At 38.4% G+C, this 22,178-nt stretch overlaps 2 protein-coding genes across 11 annotated transcripts in view; one reads left to right on the top strand and one right to left on the bottom strand.

Annotated features, from left to right (window-relative positions):
• Positions 1 to 3,852, top strand: part of ABCB4 (ATP binding cassette subfamily B member 4) — a 74,783-nt gene extending 70,931 nt beyond the window's left edge. For all 8 annotated transcript variants that reach the window (XM_047840545.1, XM_047840526.1, XM_047840537.1 and 5 more), the window contains one exon: positions 3,734 to 3,852. In XM_047840545.1, the coding sequence (XP_047696501.1) occupies positions 3,734 to 3,823 (90 nt within the window). In that variant the 3' untranslated portion in view covers positions 3,824 to 3,852. The remainder of the gene's footprint in view (positions 1 to 3,733) is intronic.
• Positions 1,525 to 22,178, bottom strand: part of CROT (carnitine O-octanoyltransferase) — a 47,662-nt gene continuing 27,008 nt past the window's right edge. For 2 of the 3 annotated variants that reach the window (XM_047840585.1, XM_047840595.1), the window contains exons 9-18: positions 21,690 to 21,815; positions 20,010 to 20,111; positions 14,200 to 14,283; positions 14,012 to 14,119; positions 13,654 to 13,784; positions 7,526 to 7,649; positions 5,591 to 5,669; positions 5,410 to 5,503; positions 4,947 to 5,066; positions 1,525 to 2,380 (exon numbers count right to left, since the gene is read on the bottom strand). In XM_047840585.1, the coding sequence (XP_047696541.1) occupies positions 2,260 to 2,380; positions 4,947 to 5,066; positions 5,410 to 5,503; positions 5,591 to 5,669; positions 7,526 to 7,649; positions 13,654 to 13,784; positions 14,012 to 14,119; positions 14,200 to 14,283; positions 20,010 to 20,111; positions 21,690 to 21,815 (1,089 nt within the window). In that variant the 3' untranslated portion in view covers positions 1,525 to 2,259. The remainder of the gene's footprint in view (positions 2,381 to 4,946; positions 5,067 to 5,409; positions 5,504 to 5,590; positions 5,670 to 7,525; positions 7,650 to 13,653; positions 13,785 to 14,011; positions 14,120 to 14,199; positions 14,284 to 20,009; positions 20,112 to 21,689; positions 21,816 to 22,178) is intronic. The other variant, XM_047840604.1, reaches the window with a different exon arrangement.

Below are 22,178 nucleotides of genomic sequence, written 5' to 3'. Positions count from 1 at the left end.
TCCAAGAGAAAATGAGATTCTTACACAAGCTAACCTCACAGGCACACATCTGTTCCTGTAAAATAAAAAATTGAACATTAATTAAAATTTTAACTCCATAAAAATTGCAGTTATCTCAAGGGTAATTTGAAACATTGGAAACAATAAAATGCTAGGTTCTCTATTACTTTTTATCACTAGTCCTCATTTGCCCAGAATATGTTGAGATAGGGAAAAGAAATCTAGGCAACCTTTATAACCATACTAAAAGGTTTTTCCTTAATTTCCCATTTGTTTATAATTTACTGAGGCACTATCCATTCTCACCTCTGTCACAGGCTCTTTAGGTAAATAAACTGCCCCAGCTCCGTTCCTCTATCTGTAACAAACCAGATCTTACCAAAGATTTTTTTCACATGGAACCATGTGGGTAGTGGACTAAATTTCAGATTAACCAAGAGAAGAATAGGGCAAGGGGTTCATTACCCAAGTGGTGACTCAAAAGCCTCTGAAAATTTTACTACTACCAGTCCGGTTGAGACCCAGAAAGCTCTTTGTAAAAAGCATTACAGATGATTTTTACATCAGGCAGGTTAGGGAAACGTGTTAAAGTAGGACAGAAGAGGTTTCTCTGCAGGAGGTGAATAGTTTCTAAAATACCCAAGTCTTTAGACATTATTTAATAACAGCGAACCAAATGATTCTAAATCCCATGGCAATGTAGTCTATAAAATTGTACTAATGAGGAAAAAGGGCCAAAGTACAGAATAGGAGGAAATATGAACTGTTAAGGATGTATCCATTGCTAAAGAAGCCCACTCAACTTTTCACAAAGAAACAGGGGCCACCTGGGTGGCTCGGATGAGCTTCTGACTTCAGGGCAGGTCATGATCTCAAGGTCTGTGGGTTCAAGCCCCGCATGGGGCTCTGTGCTGACAGCTCAGAGCCTGGAGCCTGCTTTGGATTCTGTGTCTCCCTCTTTGTTCCTCCCCCACTCATGCTCTCTCTCCCCTTCAAAAATAAAAACATTTAAAAAACTAAAAAAAAAAAATGCTGTTTCTTCTATCAAGAAATGACACTCCCCCCCTCCCCCCCCCGCCTTGAATCTACACTGCTATTGCAACTTATTTGGCATTTTATTGGTTAAAACAAGTGACATCATGTGACTTCAGAGCCTAGGCCTCAAGAGGTCTTGCAAATTCTACCTTTCTCTCTGGGAACACTCCCAATGCCAAGTACAGAAGTCAAGGCTAGAATACTGAATGATCAGAGACCATGTGGAGAGTGTCCTAGGTACCAAGTCCCCAGGGAGTGGGGGCTTTACAGCCTCAGTCCAGCACCCTAGTGAATGCAGCCACATTAAACTACAGCAAGATCAGAAGAACTACCCAACTGGGCACAGTCAACTGACACCATCGTGTGAAATAATCAACTGATTTACGACCGTTAGTTTTCGGTGGTGTACGCAGCGGCACCTAAGTTACATCAGAAAGTAGAAGGTCAAACAGGAATCGATTAGTTATCCAAACACCATACAAGAAGCTATAGGATTGACAGCTTTATTTTCTATTTTGAACAGCAGGAGAAAAAAAACCTGTAAAATCCTGAGAATATGATTCAACATTCAATCTTTTTAAAGTCACCAACTCTATGTGCTTTCATTTTATATTCACAAACTAGTTATAATGAATTTTGATAGGTTTTTTGTCTATATGCATCATAGGGTATAAACCTCCCTCTAATTCTTACATCCAACAGAAATTCTACTTTTAAATGACCAGTAAATTGTAGTGGCCTTTCCCATCAAACGAAGCAGGCTTGTATCCCTGTGCTGAATGTGGAAGGCAATGATTTCATGGGGAGTTAGCATTTAATCATGTACTTTATATCCTTTGGCAACTAGAAAACGTTAAAGTGCTTGGAAGACAGACTCTACAATGATGGTCAGAGGATTTATAACCTATACAGGTACCAACAAAAATATTTGTAAGAGTAAGACTTGCATTATTAAAAATTGTAGACCTGCATTGTTGAGGCTCATCTTCAACTTTCGCATGATGCTATATTTCATTGTATCAATTTGCATTGCTACTGCATCAGAGGAAGCTTAAAAATCCTATTTTTATCTTCTAGGTGAGAATAGATTTCAAAAACGTGATTCTACCTATTTCTACATTTAAAAGGTTTCCTTAAATCAATATTCCTTTCTATCTCACATCAACAACCCACTCTCCACACCCAGTTTAATATTTTTGTAAATGCTTAATAAATGACTAGTCTCTAAAGATGAGCAGTGTTCATCAGCTGCATCATATCTTGAAAAGAATGAAAAACCAGCTGAACCAGCTTTTCTGCATCAGTTTCTGGGCAGGATTTCCAGGCTGTACTGGCCACATTAAACCTGTGAAGCACAAATAAAAAATGATTAAGTACTATACAAAAATCACAACACAAAGAGGCTCCAAATGGTGATGATGAACACAGCCATGACCTTTACACCATCTGGTAAAATGCCTACTATTATACTTAGGAGAAAATTCTGACTTCTTATATTACAAGGCCCTGTATCAACTGACCACCCAAACCAAGACTCTGTCTCCAGAAGCAATGTTTTTAAAGCTCTCTAGGTGATCCTCATGTGTACCCAGACTTGAGAACACTATCCTCCAAATGGAGGACCTCTTCAACTTCTACCCCCACCCAAAGCAACTTCATTGCTAATTAAGAGTCATGCTGTTTCTTTCTGTTCCTTATAAATATCAGGCTCTTTCCTACCCCACGACCATATAATTTTGTTGACCAGCAAAGTCACTGTGAAAACGTTAAGGGTATTCTACTTATTTAGAAGGCATTGTTACAGGGCTGGGGATACAACAACAGACAAATCAAAACCCCTGTTCTTCTGGGCTTATATCTTAGGAAAGGAAGAAAGAGAACATACAAATAAACATGGGTCCCCACTGGATGGTTATGAGTGTTCTAAAAAAAAAAAAAAAAAAAAAAAATGCAGCAGGTGTGTGTGTGAAGGAGGCACAAGGGCTATTTTAGACCATCAGAGAAGGCCTTCCCGACCAGAGCAAATTTTAAGCAAATACCTGTACGGACTAACGGAGTGATCCCTGCATGTTATTTCAAGGAAGAGTAGGAGGCAGAGGAAATCACAACCACAAATGCCAGGAGGAGGGAGCTTGCTTGCTGTACTACAGGTACAAGAAGGCAAGGGTGGCTGCAGTAGAGTGAAAGAGGAGGAGAGCTAGAGAGGAAAGGTCAGATCTGTGACTGAGAACTTGATCAGACAGGATCTCACAGGAGGACTCTGAATTTTACTGTGAGTGAGATGAGCTCTTGGAGAATTTTGAGAAGAATGATAGGACTTGAGTCACATTTTTAAAAGGGCATCAGGGCTGTTGTGTAGACAGTGGTCTGTAAGAATGAAAGGGTGGACCCAGAAGACCACGTGAGAACCTGTTGCAATAACCTCAGTGGGACAAGATGGTGGCTCAGCCCGGATGGTGGCACTGGTGGTAGGAGGCGGTGATCGGAGTCTGGAGAGCTGCTTTCTTGGCATAGTATTAATTCCTTCTCATCCCTAACATCTCAACTTCCCTGTTGCTCTCTGACCACACTAAGTAAAGCGGTGCTCGATCTCGCCCTCCCCACCAGTGTGTCTGTATTACCACATCAGCTTGCTTTCTGGTTCCCAGCACTCATCACTACTTACCTTGCTTATTTGCTTCTGTCTCTCTTTCCCTAGGAGAAAATAAAATCTCTAAAAGCGAAAATCTGGTCTGTCTGGCATCCTGAGCACCTAAAACGCTACAAGTTTCCACTACATACTTCCTGAATGAGTGAATGGATGTTCTGCCCCAGGATCCGGACTTCCAAAGTCAGAGACCTGGTGTGTCTGGACTGAACCCTTGTCACTGCATGCAATACAAGATCCATACTTGTCAGGAAATATGTTAGAATGCTTATGCTCTGTGTCTGATCATGATTTTAGACCGTAGACCCTTTTTATGAAAACATAGTAAGATCTATGTTGAACCTTTGTAATTTAACCTTTAATTTGTACATTCATGGACATAAACTAAATACTATGGGAATAAATATCTAAGGACTTAGATGCTAACAAATATAAGTACCACTGGTATAAGAGACTATATGCACAGGTCACACTTGACACGGAGGCAGAAGAGAACATTTTGCAGAACAACCCTGACTGTAAACTCTTTTTAAAAAGTTAATGAAAAAAATAAATTACAAACTGAAATATGTCCAATTGTTCACATTCCATCCGAAGCCCCCAATCCTACCATCTTATTCACATAGTGCTAAATGTGGCCACATGATTTTTTACAAAGCCCCCCAAGCTCTCAAAGATCTCTGAGATGGCCAGACTATATGGATGAAGACCTTGCAAGCCATTCTCCCAATTTCATATTACCTTATTCTCCACGTAACAGGTTTTAGTATTTTCTTTCTCTTTCTTTCCATAAACATAAATCAAACCTCATCTGAAATTGCATCTGAGCAGGTAAAACATTCTTTTTTGGAATATAAATTAATTTACCTAGTCTCTTATCTTGGTCACATTAGTACTGTTAGGACTACATGAACCACCACATATTTATAGGCAATTACATTTTCTGTCTTTTATTACCATAAAACACCTTGCCCAGAATATGTTAATATGTGTACTGAGATTTAAGGATGATGGCAGTGTATCACTGAGTCAACCTAAATTGGTGTTCTGCACAAAATACCTAAGGGACTGATTTGACCAGTGTCCCAAAAGCAGGATAGAGAAACAAACACACATTAAATGCCCACGTGGTAAAAATAATTACCTATGTAGCGAGTGGCAGATGACAACACAGTCAGAATTACAGTGCAAGAAAGACATTCAAAAGACAGAATAAAAGCTCTCTTACTCTATAGCACAGTAAGAATGAGAAGAGCAGTCTCACCTGTCATCTCTGATGTGGTAGAAAAATCCATAGCCATTGTGTACCATGGGAACCACCACTCCCAGGACTCTTGAATACCCAACCAGACTTGTTGAGAGAACAAAGTTTCCACCTCCTCCACTGTATGCCATAAAGAGAGGATATTTTACTAGGCTTACAGAAACTTACATTACTTCAGAAAAGCTTTTAGGGGCCCAGAGGTGGCTCAGTTGGTTAGGCCTCCTAGTTCAGGTCAGGTCATGACCTGATTGCGGAGTTTGAGCCCTGCTTTGGGCTCTGTGCTGACAGCTCAGAGCCTGGAAGCTGCTTTAGATTCTGTGTCTCCCTTGCTCTCTGCCCCTCCCCTGCTGGCACTCGGTCTCCCTCTCTCAAAAATGAATAAATGTAAATTTTAAAAAAAGCTTGTAACCTTCAGAAAGAAGGAACTGATTAAGTTATTAAACACTACATTACATTATATTACCTTTTGGAGAAAAGTGGGTCTGTAAAGAGTTCTGGAACTGGAAGATCTTCCTCTTTTGCTATGAGTAAAAGACCTAAAAGATGACGGTCAAATCCTGCAATGAAACCCCAAGTATGAAGCTAGAAAACATTTTTCAACGTGAGAGAATTTTTTTAAGTCAGAATAATTCCAATATAAGTACCTTTTCCAGCCAAACAATATTTCATCATTTTATCATGTTTTGCAAAAGCTTGTAACATCTTTCGCTGTCGCTCAAGAGGCTGTGTTAAAAATCAAGACATATTTCAATAAACTGTACAGCAACAACAACAACAAAAAAACCTGAGCTCAATGTAGTTAGGATGCGGGTCATCTGAGAGAGAAAAGATTTCTAAAAAGACCTTTAGACACATGCTTCTATTTATTTTCCTCACTTCTACTGCCTTTTCTTTCCTATAGGTCCTGCATCTTGATTATTTCTTTCCCAGAACAGGAAAAACAATAGGAACTTGTGGGCAGCACTGAAGTGATACTAACAACTGTCAAGACAGAAACAAGTAGGATTTCAATACTAACACACAGTTGTTCAAAATGATAAGGAAGCAGTTCTAGGACACTAAAATAAATTAACACATAACTATGTCTATCAAACCTAAAGAAAAAAATACAATACCAAAATACCAGGGGGAAGGAACTACCCTATCGTCTAAATGCTTCAAAAATAAATAAATAAATAAAGTATAGGGGTGCCTGCCTGACTTGGTTGGTAGGAGATGTGACTCTCGATCTCGCGGTTGTGAGTTCAAGCCCCAGATTGGGTACAGAGATTACTTTTAAAACAAAACAAAAATATAAAACAAAACTGTTCTGGTTCCAACACATTAAAACAAGAATCTGTGATTTCAAAAACGTTCAACCACATTAAGAAAAGCTTCCTTTTAAGGCACTTTGGGAAAGTCTTCACTTTATTGGTGTTATCTCAAAGGTAGATCGATAATAGTAAAATACTCATGGTATTAAAGACGCTTTGCTGAAATACCAATCAAAAGCACAGTGAGATACCACCTCACACTTGTCAGAATGGCTAAAATCAACAACTCAGGAAACATATTGGCAATGATGCAGAGAAAGGGGAACCCTCTTACACTTTTGGTGGGAATGCAAACTTGTGCAGCCACTATGGAAAACAGTGTGGCGGTTCCTCAGAAAGTTAAAAATAGAACTACTCTAACAACCCAGAAACTGCACTACAAGACATTTATCCAAAGGATACAAAACTACTGATTCAAAGGGGCACATGCACCCCAAAGTTTACAGAAGCACTCCCAACAATAGTCAAATTATGGAAAGAGCCAAATGTCCACTGACTGATGAATGGATAAAGGTGTGTGTGTGTGTGTGTGTGTGTGTGTGTGTGTGTGTGCGCGCGCGCCTCTCTCTCTATATATAGAGAATATTATTCAGCCTTCAGAAAGAACAAACTCTTTCCATTTGAAAAACATGGATGGAACTAGAGTGTATTGTGCTAAAAACAAAGTAGGTCAGAGAAAGACACATACCATATGATTTCACTCATATATGTAATTCAAGAAACAAAACAGATCAACAAAGGGGAAAGGAAGGAAAAATAAGATAAAATCAGAAATGGAGGCAAACTGTAACAGACTCTTAACTAAACTGAGGGTTGCAGGAGAGGAGATGGGGGGGTGGGAAATGGGGGAAATGGGTGATGTGCAGTAAGAAGGGCACTTTCTGTGATGAGCAGTGGGTGTTCTATGTAAGTGATGAATCACTAAATTCTACTCCTGCAACCAATACTACATTATATGTTAACTAACTTGAATTTAAATAAAATCTTAGAAGAGGAAGGGAGGGAGGGAGGGAGGGAGGGAACCAACTTTGCCTAGAAACAGACACAAATGGACTGCTTCTCAGGTCCTTCCTGTTTCATATTTTTCCAAGTATATACTTCATTAGCAAATGAATGAATGCTTCAAAAACTTTCAGAAAAAAATATCTGAAAGTATTTTACTGATCCAGGAGAACTGAAGCCAAGGGGTTCGTTATTCAAGGTCTAAGGATCCTTTAAACAAGTAAACAAATACTATGAATTTTTTGTTTTTCAAATAATACTCACACTAGTAGAGGGATCCTGCATGGACTGGCACCACCTGACTGCTTCTACTGTACATGACCTCACAGTCTCTGTGCGGCCATGATAAAAGTATCTGGTCATGGCAGTTTCATAGCAGCTGCCAGGGCTACAAGAAAAAATGAAAATACAAGGATGTGTCACAAGAAAGAAAATGCTCAAACATCATCCAAAGAAAGCTTACGTAATAAAGCTGGCTTTGGTCAGAGACTAAGTTCTGTAATACAGACCACAGTCGAGACTTTGAATAACAAAGAGACTATTTTCGGTATCAAAGAGCAACAAGGTATTCTGATCAACAAGGCCTGGTATTAATACGGGCTGTTTCCAAGGCTTGGCTGCTCTGAGGTTATGTACACTGGAGTGTGTGTGGTAGATGGCCTGTAAGATGCACCCGCAGTGATCCCTGCCTCCCATTATTTATGCTCTGGTGTAACTCCTCAGATGGAGTGTGAGAGGGACCTCATGATTTGCTTCTACTGAAAAGAACAGGACAAAGGTGATGTCATTTCTGAAATAAGGTTACAAAGAGATCTCACTGCTCTCACTTCCTCAATATGAGGAACACAAGCTGCCATGCTGGAAGGTGCCCTACAGTGAGACCCAGGTAGCAAGACACTGAGGGAGGCCTCTGGAAAACAGCCTCGGAGGAAGTGATCCCTGTTAATAATCACATGAGTGAGCCTGGGAGCAGATCCCTTCTGAGTACCTTCAGATGAGAAAAGAGCTGAATGACACTCTAACTACAACCTCAGCAGACTACTACAATTGTATTTACCCACAGACTACAAAAATTCTAACTCAAAGGGGTACATGCACTCCAACGTGTATAGCGGCATTATCTACAAAAGCCAAATTATGGAAAGAGCCCAAATGTCCATCAACAGATGAATGGATAAAGAAGATATGGTATACATATACAATGGAATGTTACTTGGCCATCAAAAATAATGAAATCTTGCCATTTGCAACGACATGGATGAAGTTAGAATGTAAGAAACAAAACAGACAAGCAAAGGGGGGAAAAAAGAGAGGCAAACCAAGACAGACTCCTAACTACAGAGAATTGATGGTTACCAGAGGGGAGGTGGCTGAGGGGTTGGAGACTAAGGAGTACACATGTTGTGATAAGCATTGGGTATTGTATAGAAGCTTTGAATCACTAAATTGTACACCAGAAACTAATACTACACTGTGTTAACTGGAATTTAAATAAAAACTTAAAAAAAAAACACTACAAGAAAATACTATAGACCATTATCCCTTTACGAATATAGATGCAAAAATCCTCCAATTAGCCAACCAAATTCAGCAGCATATTAAAAAGGACAATTCACCATGCCCAAATGCAATATATCCTAGGAATGTAAGGGTGGTTCAACAAATGAAAATCAATGTAATACACCTTATTAATAGAATGAAGGATAAGTCCTAGAGTAATTGAGACAGAAAAGCATCTGACAAAATCCAACACTCTCCAGTAAAAACGCTCAGTATACTAGGCATAGAAGGAAACTTGCTCAACATGATCAAGGGCATTTATGAAAAACAGCTAACATACTCAAAAGTGAAAGACTGAAACCTTTCCATCTAAAAGGAGCAATATGACAAGAATGATTCAGCATAGTACTGGGTGTTCTAGCCAGGAGAAAAGAAATAAAAGGCACCCAAATTGGGAAGAAAAAAGCAAAACTATCTCTATTTACAGACAACATGATCTCATATTTAGAAAACCCCAAAGAGTCCACAAAAAATTGTTAGAGGAAATAAACAAATTTGGCAAAGTTTATTTATTTTTTAATGTTTATTCATATTTGAGAGAGAGCACGCACGCGCATGCGTGAACGGAGAAGGAGCAGAGAGAGAGGGAGACACAGAATCCGAAGCAGGCTCCAGGCTCCGAGCTGTCAGCACAGAGCCCGACACAGGGCTCGAACGCATGAACCGTGAGATCATGACCTGAGCCAAAGTCAGACGCTTAACTAGTGAGCCACCCAGGGGCCCCCGGCAAAGTTTAAAGATACAAAACTAACACACAAAAATCAGCTTCATTTCCATATGCTAGCAATGCACAATCTGAAGAAAATTAAGAAAACAACTGCATTTACAACAGTGTAATGAAAGAATAAAATACTCAAGATTAAACTTAACCAAAGAGGCAAAAACAGTATACACTAGAAACTACAAAACATTGCTTGAAGAAATTTTTAAAAACATAAATAAATGGAAAGGGATCCTGTGTTCATGGACTAAGACTTATTATCATTAAGGTGACAATACTACCCATAGCAGTCCACAGATTCAAAACTCCCAAAATTTCTGCAAAAATGGAAAAACTAATCCTAAAATTAATATGGTATTTTACAAAGAGCCAAAAACTGCCATAACAATCTTGCAAAGAACCAAGGTAAAGGACTCACACTTTTGGATGTCAAAACTTACTACAAAGCTACCATAATCAAAATAGTATGGTATTGATATAAGAAGAGACATACAGACCAATGGGATAGAATTGAAACCCCAGAATTAAACCCTTACATCTATAATCAACTGATTTTAAACAACAACATCAAAACCATTCAATGAACAGTCTCTTCAACAAATAATGCTGGGAAAACTGAGTATCCACTTGCAAAAGAATTACATTGGACCCTTACCACACAAAACTCCTAGAAGAATATGTAAGGGGAAAACTTCATGACATTGGATTTGGCAACTATTTCTTGAATACATCAACAAAAGCACAGGCAACAAATAAAAAAAAAAAAAAAACCAGATAAACTGGACTTCAAAATTAAAAACTTGTGCATCAAAGGGTACTATCAAGAGAGTGAAAAGAAAACCCACAGAATGGGAGGAAATATTTGCACATCACATATCTGATAAGGGTTTCATATCCAGAATACATAAAGAACTCTTACAATTCAGCAACAAAATGGCAACCCAATTACCAAATACACAAAGGACTTTTATGGACAGTTTGCCAAAGAGGATATACAAATGGATAATTAACATATGAAAAGCTACGCAACCTCATTGGTCAATAGGGAGATGCAAGTAAAAACTACCATGAGATACTACGTCACAAATAATAGAAATAATTTTTTAAATGAAAAATTAAGTGTTGGCAAGGATGTGGAGCAACTGGAACCCTTACATATTACTGGTGGAAATGTAAAATGGTATAACCATGGTAGAAAATAGTTTGGCAGGTGCTCAAAAAGTAAAAGAGAATCATCACACAACCCAGCAATTCCACTCCTAGGTACAGACTCAAAAGGAAACTAAAACAGGGACTCAAGCAGATACTTGTACGTGAATGTTTACAACAGTATTATTCACAAGATCTAAAACATAGAAACAACCCAAGTGTCAACCAAGACATGAATGGACAAACAAAATGTGGTATACTCACATAATGGAATATTATTTAGCCATAAAAAAGAATAAAGTTCTGATTCTACAACATGGATGAATCTTGGAAACACTATCCTAAGTTAAATAAATCAGACACAAAAAGACAAATTCCACTTACATAAATATCTATAAAAATAAGCAAGTTTATAGAGACCGAAAGTAGATTAGATTACCAGGGACTGAGGAAACAGTAGGAATGAGAAATTATTTTTCAATGGGTACAGAGTTTCTGTTTGGGGTGATGAAAAAATTTTGCTATAGACAGTTGTGACGGTTGTATAACATTATGAATGTAATTAATGCTGCTATATCATACACTTAAAAATGGCTACAATGGCAAGTTCTATTTTATATATTTTACCACATTAAAAAAAAGATACTCAAATGCTTAAGGCAAATACTAACAGTGTACTGTAAGGCTTGTAACATATGTAGAAATATAATGTTATGACAACAACAGCACTAAAGATGGGAGAATCAAAATAGAAACATTCTGTTCTAAGGTTCTTACATTATAGTTCAAGTGGAAAATGTTATTTAAAGGTAGACTCTGTTAAGTTAAAGATGTGCTTTATAAACCCCAGTTCAACTACTAAAAGCAAAACAAAACAGTATATCTGACAATGGAAATAAAAGGGAACAAGTGAAAAAAAAATGAATTCAAAAGACGACGAGGGGCGCCTGGGTGGCTCAGTTGAGCTTCTGACTTTGGCTAAGGTCATGATCTCACAGCTCGTGAGATCGAGCCCGGCGTCGGGCTCTGTGCTGACAGCTCGGAGCCTGGAGCCTGCTTCGGATTCCGTGTCTCCCTCTCTCTCTGCCCCTAACCCACTCGCATTCTGTCTCTCCTCTCTCTCAAAAATAAAATAAACATTGGGGTGCCTGGGTGGCGCAGTCAGTTGAGCGTCCGACTTCAGCCAGGTCACGATCTCGCGGTCCGTGAGTTCGAGCCCTGCGTTGGGCTCTGGGCTGATGGCTCAGAGCCTGGAGCCTGTTTCCGATTCTGTGTCTCCCTCTCTCTCTGCCCCTCCCCCGTTCATGCTCTGTCTCTCTCTGTCCCAAAAAAAATAAATAAACGTTGAAAAAAAAAATTAAAAAAAAAATAAATAAATAAACATTAAAAAAAATCAAAAGATGAAAAAGAACAAAAATCAGATATGATAAAAAGAAAAGAAACAGCAATATGGTAGACTTAAACCTATCATTACTGATAATTATATTAAATATAAATGACCTACATATCCTATTTAATGACACATATTCTCAGGGCACCTGGGTGGCTCAGTTGGTTGAATGTCCCACTCTTGATTTTGGCTCAGGTCACGATCTCATACTCATGAGATCAAGCCCAACATTAGGCTCTGTGCTGGGCGTGGAGTCTCCTGTTTTTTCTTTTAATTTTTTTTTTTTTTTAAGTTTCTTTATTTCTGAGAAAGAGTGAGCAAGAGTGAGCAAGCATGAGCAGGGGAGGAGCAGAGGGAGACACAGAATCCGAAGCGGGCTCCAGGCACCGAGCTGTCAGCACAGAGCCTGATGCGGGGCTCGAACTCGCGAACTGCGAGATCATGACCTGAGCCGAAGTCAGAAGCTCAACTGACTGAGCCACCCAGGCATCCCTGGGTGTGGAGTCTCCTTAAGATTCTCTCTCTCTCTCCCTCTGCCCTTTCCCATGCTTACAGGCAGCATGCTCTCTCTCTCTCTCTCTCTCAAAAGAAAAAATAGAAAGGAAAAAAAAAAAAAAGGACACATATTCCCTGATTAGATTTTTAATTTTAATGCCTATTCATTTTTGAGAGAGACAGAGCACGAGCACGCACGTGAGTGGGGAAGAGGCAGACAAAGAGGGGGACACAGAAACCACAGCAAGCTCCAGGCTCTGAGCTGTCAGCACAGAGCCCGATGCGGGGCTCAAATTCAAGAACCAAGAGATCATGACCTGAGCGGAAACCAAGAGCCGGATAGTCAGCCAACTGAGCCACCCAGGTGCCCCTGGATTTTTTTTTTTTTTTTTTTTTTTTTTTTTTTTACACTCAGCTGACTGAGCCGCCCACATGCCCCTGGATTTTTTTTAAGTTTTATTTATTTATTTTGAAAGAGAAAGAGAACAGGAGTGGGGAAGGGGCAGAGAAACAGAGAGGGAGAAAGAGAATCCCAAGCAGGCTCCACACTGTCAGCACAGAGCCAGATGCAGGACTTGAGCTAACTGTGAGATCATGACCCGAGCCAAAACCAAGAGTCAGGCGCTTAACCAACTGAGCCACCTAGGTGTCCCTCAGACTGGATTTTTAAAAAGCACGATCAAGGAGCTTCTTCTTCTGCTTAAGATTTAAGAAAGTCTCAACATACCATTTCTCCAATCCTAAAAATTAGTAAAGACTGGATAATCTATAAAATCATGAACACATCAGGAAACTGAGGCTACAAGAAAACCAAGTGATTTGAATTCCAAAGAACATAAAACCCCTCGTAGAACAAAGCAGACACTTCAGAAGTATTAAGGTTATGAAAAACAAGACTATGAAAGTGTCACAGATCAAAACTCTAATATACTAATGATGTTAAGTCCCAATTAGGACAAGGTGCTACTTGGGAGAAAAGTCAGGAAAAACAATGGGAAGGAGTTATGATGGAATACCTATGGTAAAGATATACCCTTGGACTTCAAGATCTGAAAATGGAAAGTGAATGGTCCTCACCGTCCATGAAGTCTATAATAGGCCAGCTGAAGTGCAAGCTGAATAAATGCATCAGGGTGAAGCCTCTTCTTCTTGGTTAGTTTTTTGCCAAAAGATGTAAAGGCATACACCACAATCTGCAGATCAGATGCCTAACAAAAAAAATTAAATGGGAAAAATGAAAAATCACCTAAGAAGAATACCCCAAAGATAACCAAATCATCATTTGCATCAATCATTAGATATTAAATAATAAAGGTATCAAAGCTATAATTTAAAATGTTTTATGTTGTCATGCTTGGATGGTAGCCAAATTTTTATATACGGTAGTTAAAAGACAAAGCATCAGTTTCTAAGAAAAAAAGTTAAAAAAATCTACCTGCTTGAGATATTGGGCTTCAGCCTGTTTAATGTTGTTTAGGATTTTATCATCCACAGTGAAAACGAGCTCCTCTGGAAGTGATATATCCCGTACTTTTTCTGAACCCTGAAAATAGGGAAGACTTAAAAATGCTCAATCAAAAAACTACCAGGAAAAAAAAGGATGAAATATTTTTTCTGACATACCTTCCATCTTCCTTCATTCTCTACAATTTTCTCATCAACATAATGGCTGACGTTTACTAGAACCATTGCATCAAAAGGAGCATGCTAAAATGAAAATATACAAGATACTGAATACTTTATGTCAACTTAAAATTTGACCCAATATTTCATTTTCAATTTCCCTGCCCTTCATTCTTAATACAGAATAAACTGCAAAATTCAAATGCTTCACCTAATAAGAATATATGGCATAATAAATGGCTGCTATATTTTATCTGCTGCAAAAGAACAAATACTTAAAGCTGGAAGCACCTAATTAGAGATCCTTAGGTAATGATATTTATACTGGAAGTGAAAGCAGGTGTATGTGTGCAGTGCTAAGATGCTCTGAAATTTTAAGAGCACTGTGCAAAACACAAATAAGGCTGGCAGACTTTCTGAAGGCAAACTGAGCATGGATGCAAACTTTTTAGGTGAAGACATAGACCACTAGGTTGAGTATCAAAAAGCATAACAATTTTGTGTTTATGTCTACAAAACTGTTCAGATGTGGCAGAAATAATTCTCAACCTTTAAGGAATTCTGGAAAGATGGGCTGAGTTACAGGGGTTTTATGGGTTTGACAACTATATTAAGAGAAAGGAATTGCAGCTAGTGAATTTTTCCATCGTTTACTGTGGAGGACAAACTTTATGCCTTCTTTTTCCCATGTCCTTTGACAATTGCATCAAATAGTTTTATTTTTTCTCCATGTTACTGCTTCACTTTAAACAGTTACCATCCATGAACTGTATGTGGCACTACCAGCCTTGGAGAGAAAGATGGGAGGCTTAAGATAGGAACTGAGCACACTTGGACCCAGTTTCAGAGGGAGTTAGGTATCGTAAATATCACCCTAACATTACAGAGATCCGCTGCCCTCTTGAACAGCCCAGTGGAGCCTAGAAGTACAGATGAATACTGTTACCAACTAGAGAGCAGCCACAACACGAGGAACGGCTCCTGAGAGAGTTCAGAACAAGATGCATGAACAACTCACCCCACCTGTCAGCAACAGCACCCATAAGACACACAGATCAGTGACAAGTACATTTTCTAACTGCATCTTGCAACTTTACAAAGAATTTTTTATTGGTATCACATAATGTTTCATTTGAGAAAATACTATTAATTTATAACTCTTTTACTAGAGCCAGTAAGAAAAAGCAAGCCTTGGAGGATAAAAGTCTCTTTGACTTATAAATTCTACCCTAACCCATCTCATGGTAGAAAGCTTATCTATTTTTTTTAAAAGTTAGGAACTATGAAAACTTTAAATGCTTTCGTGACGTTTTATCTGTTAATACAGTTTTAACTTCCTTTTCTTTTTATTTATGTGGAGACAATATGTGTAACATACTGTTTAGGAATGAGGGCTTTGATTCCGAGTCCAAACTCTACCATTTCCTAGTTGTTCAAGTGTTGAAAAGTTACTTAATTTTTTAAGTAATCTGCCTCATCTGTGAGTGGGGATAATAATCACAGACTTAGTGAGAAAAATGATTTTAATAATGCTTATAAAGTACTTACTACAGAACCTGGACCACAGCAATCAGTAACTGTTATTATTTAATTACTTTATTATATGCTTCCTTATGTGCCCTTCACAAAGCCCTAAAACAAAGCCTGTATAGAGAAGACAAAATAGTTGACCCCAGGATTTTAAACCCCAAAAGGGAAATGGAATTAACTGCTATAATCACAAAAGTACATATTCAAGTACCAATGGAATACAGCAGCGACATGGCTTTGGATATAGAATAGACCCACTTTTAGAGTATACAGATGAACAACACTGACCTCTCATGCAATCAAAAATCCATATATAATTTTTCACTACCCAGAACTTAATTACTCTTGACCCGAACAAAGTCTTGCCAATAACATCAACAGTCAACTAACATGTTCTGTGTTGTAAGTATTATATCTACATTCTTACAATAAAGCTAAGAGAAAAGAAAACGTTGAGAAAATCCTAAGCAAGAGAAAATACACTTACTGTATAGTACATTAGTAGAACAAGGCACTACACATCTCCTCATTCCCACCCAAATTAGCAAAGCTACCCAGGAATGCAGGAAACCTCCTTCCAAGAAGATTCTAGGGGAAGGCAGAGAAATGGCGAAGAGAGAGCACCATTACCCTTCTCGCTAGGTTGCTTGCTCCCCTGACCCCTCTGCATGGTTCTAACTCAGCTTCTGCTTGTGGCAAGTGCTGGCAAGCGGCTCCCAGCAGTATTAGTTTTCTACTTCAGAGAATTTTCAGCACCTCAGACAGCATTCCTTCCTGCCCTGAGCTCTGCAACCCAGGTTCCTGCCTGGTGCTATCCTGCCCCAGATATTCTCCTGGACCCGTGGCACGGAGAAAGGGTTGGAAGGAGTGCAGATTATCATTCTGTGGTTCCTGGCCAACTGTGGACAATGACTGGCCTCCAGTTCCTCTGCTCCTTTCAGTTCAAGACCTCAGTGAACCAAACTTTGCACAGGTAGTGAGGTGAGGACTGTCAGGAGCACGTAGGAGCCCTGCTGTTCCAGCCTTCCCAGCATCTCTTCTCTACCTTTCCTTCACTTTTAGTCATTTGTCAACTCTATTTTTCAATCACAATATGAAATATATACTTAAAACAATTAAAAAATAAAAATAAAATATATACTTTTAAAAATCCATGTATTTACACCCACACAGTTGAAACCCATGTTGTTCAAAGGTCAACTGTATACACTCTATTAATGATATTTTACATAGGTTAAATTGTTTTTTTCTGTAATCATCTCAGGTTACAAGGGAAACCTACATGGAATTTTAAAATAAGTGGATATTAATAAATACACATAAAACATGTCCATACACTTACCACAAGAAAACATCTCGTTTGTGCTGAGATGTGTGTTCATTTTGAGACCAATATTCTTCATTTAGAGATGAAAAAACATCATTAAAGTTATTTTTATCCTGAATTTGAGCAAGTATCAAGAGTTTAGTGCTATTAGTAAAAGTCAAAGTAATGCAAGGAGTTTTTTGGAGGGATTTGAGGGTTGAAAGTGATGATGAGAATAATTTACCCTTATGTAACAATATAACAACCAGTTTGAACAATATACAATGAAACAAAATTCTCAAAATAAGAATAGGTAAAAACTAGAAAAGAATAACTGCTCCATTGAGAAATGAATGGATAAAGAAGTTGTGGTATACATACTCAATAGAATATTACTACTTTGCCATATAAAAGAATGAAATCTTGCCATTTGCAACAACATGGATGGAGTTAGAGAGTATTATGCTAAGCCAAACAAGTCAGAGAAAAGACAAATACCATATGATTTCACTCATATGTGGAATTTAAGAAACAAACGAACAAAAATGATCATAGGGAAAAGAGAGAAGCAAACCAAGAAAGAGACTCTTAACTATGGCAAACAATCTGCTGGTTACCAGAGGGGAGGTGGGTGGGGGTAAGGGTGAAATAGGTGATGGGGATTAAGGAGGGCACTTGCAAAGAGCACTGGGTACTGTATGTAAGTACTGGATCACCACATTGTACACCTGAAACTAATAGTACACTGTATGTTAATTGGAATTTAAACAAAAACTTGAAAAAAAAAAAAAAACGAATAACTTTAAGCTACCCATATACAAATGGTCAATGAAACTATTAAACCAGGGGAGAGAACACACATAAGAGGAAACAGTGAGACTAATACTAAGGTCAGAACCAGTACACAGGACAAGACTGTTAAGAGATGGAGGCAATGTCAGAATATGTATGAAGAAGGTAATCAACTACAGCAGACAAGTCAAGAGAAAGAGAGAGGAAGACACTAGGAAGTAGTTAGCTACTATACAAAGGATAGTTTCCGGGGAATAGAAAGAACTCAAGAAAATGGAGGCAATTAACAACAAGTATTTTGTCAACAATGAATCCCAAGGAAGATAATAGACAAGAAATCTTTAAAATGACTCAAAACAAACTTGCACTCTGATGAGGTACTATAATAGACATCTAGTTTATTACCTGCTAATCAACTCTTCACCCGCTTCTGAGATTTATTTTTCTGTAGGCAACCAACACATATGCTGTGGTGGTATGAATGAGAGTGATTCTACCCCCTAGGTTCCAAGGTTTAACATGTGACCCAGGCCACACAAATGAGAGCACCTGATCCCTCAGAATGGGCACATGATAGACAAAGGCCAATCACAACCAGTGAGCATTATTCCAAGGGCTTTTGCTGGAACCACTAGGATGGTGGAGGCGGTGTGTGTGGGGGGGAGGGGGACGTTTGGGGGACATTTGCATGAAGAACACTAATCTGTGAAGGGAGCTGTGAATGTGAAGAAAAGACATTTTGGGCACAACGACCACATGGGATGGTCCACCTGAAGTCAAACACAGTAAGTAGTGTAAAAAATGAAGAGGGAAATTTCTTTTTTTTAAATTTTTTTTTTCAACGTTTTTTATTTATTTTTGGGACAGAGAGAGACAGAGCATGAACGGGGGAGGGGCAGAGAGAGAGGGAGACACAGAATCGGAAACAGGCTCCAGGCTCCGAGCCATCAGCCCAGAGCCCGACACAGGGCTCGAACTCACAGACTGCGAGATCGTGACCTGGCTGAAGTCGGACGCTTAACCGACTGCGCCACCCAGGCGCCCCTAAAGAGGGAAATTTCTAATAAAAGCATTTGGACACTGGAAGTCAGCCTTACCCAAATTCAGCTGTACCCTTATGCCAACAAATACCTTAAGCTAATGCCAGTATAATTTAGGTTTCTATCACCCACCACTGAATACTGATAAACACAACTATTGAACGCAGATCAACATAACAGGTCTTTTTAGTATTATATAGTTGCTAAATGCTTCTGGAGGAAGGCAACCAAAAACAATCTACCTAATACTACTTTATAGCAAATTACGTATTTTATGAAAGGTCTTAAAATGAGATTACAAGTGTATGCTGCAACTCTGACTTTGATTGATTTTTTAATTTTCTTGGTTTATAGACTTCTTGAATGGCCATCAGAAAATGGCAAGGTAGAGCTAATAAAGACAATCAAAGGAGAATAAAAGAAACAAGTTTTTTCTTTTTATTATGAAGAGGGTAAAAAATTGTAGAAGCATCACTTTAATATCTACAGTGTAAATAAAAATTCCAAGGATCATGTGCCATTTTAGGAAAATAGTTTAATAATTCCTGGGTAAATCTAGAGATATATCCACATATATCTCTCTGTGCACAGAACATACACATAATGATCTTTTTTTTTCAATGCTTTTATTATCTTTATTTTTGAGAGAGACAATGTGAGCAGAGTGGGGGCAGAGAGAGGAAGACATAGAATTCAAAGCAGGCTCCAGGCTCTGAGCTGTCAGCACAGAGACTGATGTGGGGCTTGAACTCACAAATCATGAGATCATGACCTAAGCCGAAGTCAGAGGCTTAACTGACTCAGGTACCCCAATGCTGTATCTTTTAAAATAGGTTGTAACTCTCAACCAACAGGTAACAGTGGACTTCAAGACCTTCAAAACTCTTTAAAATCCTTAACTACATAAAATACACGCAAATTCCACTTTGCAGATACACGTCAAACCGTCAGCCTTACTACGAATAAAAATAACTTGTCCTATACTCTGTCTTCACTGGAAATCATAACTAAGCCTTTTAGTATAATGTTACAGAACTACCCAAGTGTTTATTTGACCACAGCACAGCTTAACTACTATAGTTTATTGTCACTAAATTAACCTCAACAATTGAAAGGAAAAGTAACTTTAGCAGTTTACTTACATCACAATTACAGCCAAATACTCCATTGGAAAAGGAAATCAAGTTATAAGATTTGTCTCCCCAGCGTAATGTTGGATCTCCTGCAAGAATCATTGCAGTTACCTAAAACAAATTCAATGTTTTAAAATTAAAAGAATTTTAATATTAAAAGGTATATAAGTATTTATACCTTAAACGTGTATATATACACACACACAAATACACACAAAACCCACTCTTCCTCTTCAGGTAAACCAAATTTAATAAAATGATAATAATTATACTCAAGAGATCATACTAATTCCAGCCCTGTCTCTAGGTATTTCTCAAAATCTCAAGAAATCCCACCAGTAAACAGAAAGCTGGTAAAATACTCATGGGTGTTTAGAGAACTTCGAAGGGAAAAGACAAAGCTTTTGCAACTTGAATAGTCTAAGAAGCTGTGATAAGTTTCGTCATTAGAGTCTAGTTACAAGAAGAATATTTCAAGAATTCATACCCTACTAAGCCTGTTTCTTAAACAGTAGGTTTTGGCCCGTTAGTGAGCCATGAGAACAATTTAGCACATCACAGTAAACATTCATTACAAAAAAAGTACAAAATAAAAATAAATATCAGAGTCTATCACAAATAGTAAAAGTAATTACTATTTTGTGAAACTTCCATTATGTGTGTATACGCGTGTAGTGGGCTACAACCTAAATGCATGTCTAACTAGACTGCAGTAAAAGTTCAAACACTACATTAAAATACATTCTTCCTCAAGAAGTTTGGTGACTCTCCCAGGCCACCTGGGTGGCTCAGTCGGGTAAGCATACAATTTTGCCTCGCGTCATGGTCTCACAGTTCATGAGTTTGAGCCCTGCATCAGGCTCTGTGCTGAGTTCAGCCCCTGGCCGGGCTCAGAGCCTGGAGCCTGTTTCAGATTCTCCGTCTCCCTCTCTCTCTGCCCTCCCCCGCTCACGGTCTGTCGGTGTCTCTCAAAAATTAATAAACATTAAAAAAAAAAATTTTAAAAAAGCTTGCAGACTTTCCTACTAAAAAAGTCCAGCTAAAGTTATTTTTACTTACAAAATTTTTCAATCCTTTATTTTTTCTACTATTTAATCGTGGTGAATCCATTATGAAATAATTTAAGTGTTTTCAAAAGCCTAAGAGACTTCTACAGGTACGAATACTACCTTTTATTGTTTCCCAGGAAATGATAACATTACCCTGGGGGGGCAGGGAAGGAAACAAAGTAAGGCCACATTTACTCTGTACTCTGTACCTCACTAAAAGTCAGTGTGTCAATAAAAATCAAATGATAAATTACTTACAAGAGTGATATAACTCCTAGAACAGACCTCACCAACTAAGATGTCAAGGCACACTGCTGTGGGTTACCGGAAGGTTCTCATGTCACCTTTGGCATGATAAGCTCACTTAGCCCAGAGTCCCATGCAAATTTTCCGTTCATCCAAACAACAGCCATACTTCTTTAAATAATGTACAAGATACATCTAAATTACCTAAACAATGAGGCAAGAATTTACAAAGGATTATTTATGTATAAGCTTCAATCTGGTAAATATATGTATGACAGCTAAGTAAAAATTTTAAGAAACTGCATGTAACAAAAAATCTTTTCATCTTTAATATACACAAGAGCCTTCCAGAATAATCTGTGAGAAGAAGTAACAGAACAAGATAGTCAAATACCTGAGAATAATCTTCTGGCGTTACATGTGGACTGCTATCCTCTAGGGAATACACCAGTAAACTGCTTTGAATTTTTTCTAACCTAGTCAAGTTCTCCGGATCAAGACTAATCAAATATTCTCGTGCCTAAGAGACAAAGAAATAATGATTAAATGTTACAAACTAAATATATCCAGAAAATCTACAAATAGTCTGTTAGGGAAAAGGTTTATTAAGAAAAGCATAAACCTCTACCTATGAAATCTTTCATGAGCCAAAATGGTATAGAAGAGCAAAGAGGCAATTACCATTAATTTATATGGAAACAGGTTTGAACGTTCTCCAAAAATAACCTCGCTTTTGCTTTACTGATAACACAGGACACATCTTGTGAAGGGATGCACAAATAAAGTCAGATAAAGCAAAGGTGCTCCCAGACACAGATGCCCAGAGCTTGATGGTGAGATTCTGAAGGCAGCTCCAGGGGAATGAGCTTCGTATGTCACTCTT

Source organism: Prionailurus viverrinus, chromosome A2 (assembly GCF_022837055.1).
Source record: "Prionailurus viverrinus isolate Anna chromosome A2, UM_Priviv_1.0, whole genome shotgun sequence".
In the NCBI taxonomy this organism is placed as follows: domain Eukaryota; kingdom Metazoa; phylum Chordata; class Mammalia; order Carnivora; family Felidae; genus Prionailurus; species Prionailurus viverrinus.
Note: the sequence above shows the minus strand (reverse complement) of the source record. Positions and strands in the feature narration are given on the sequence as shown.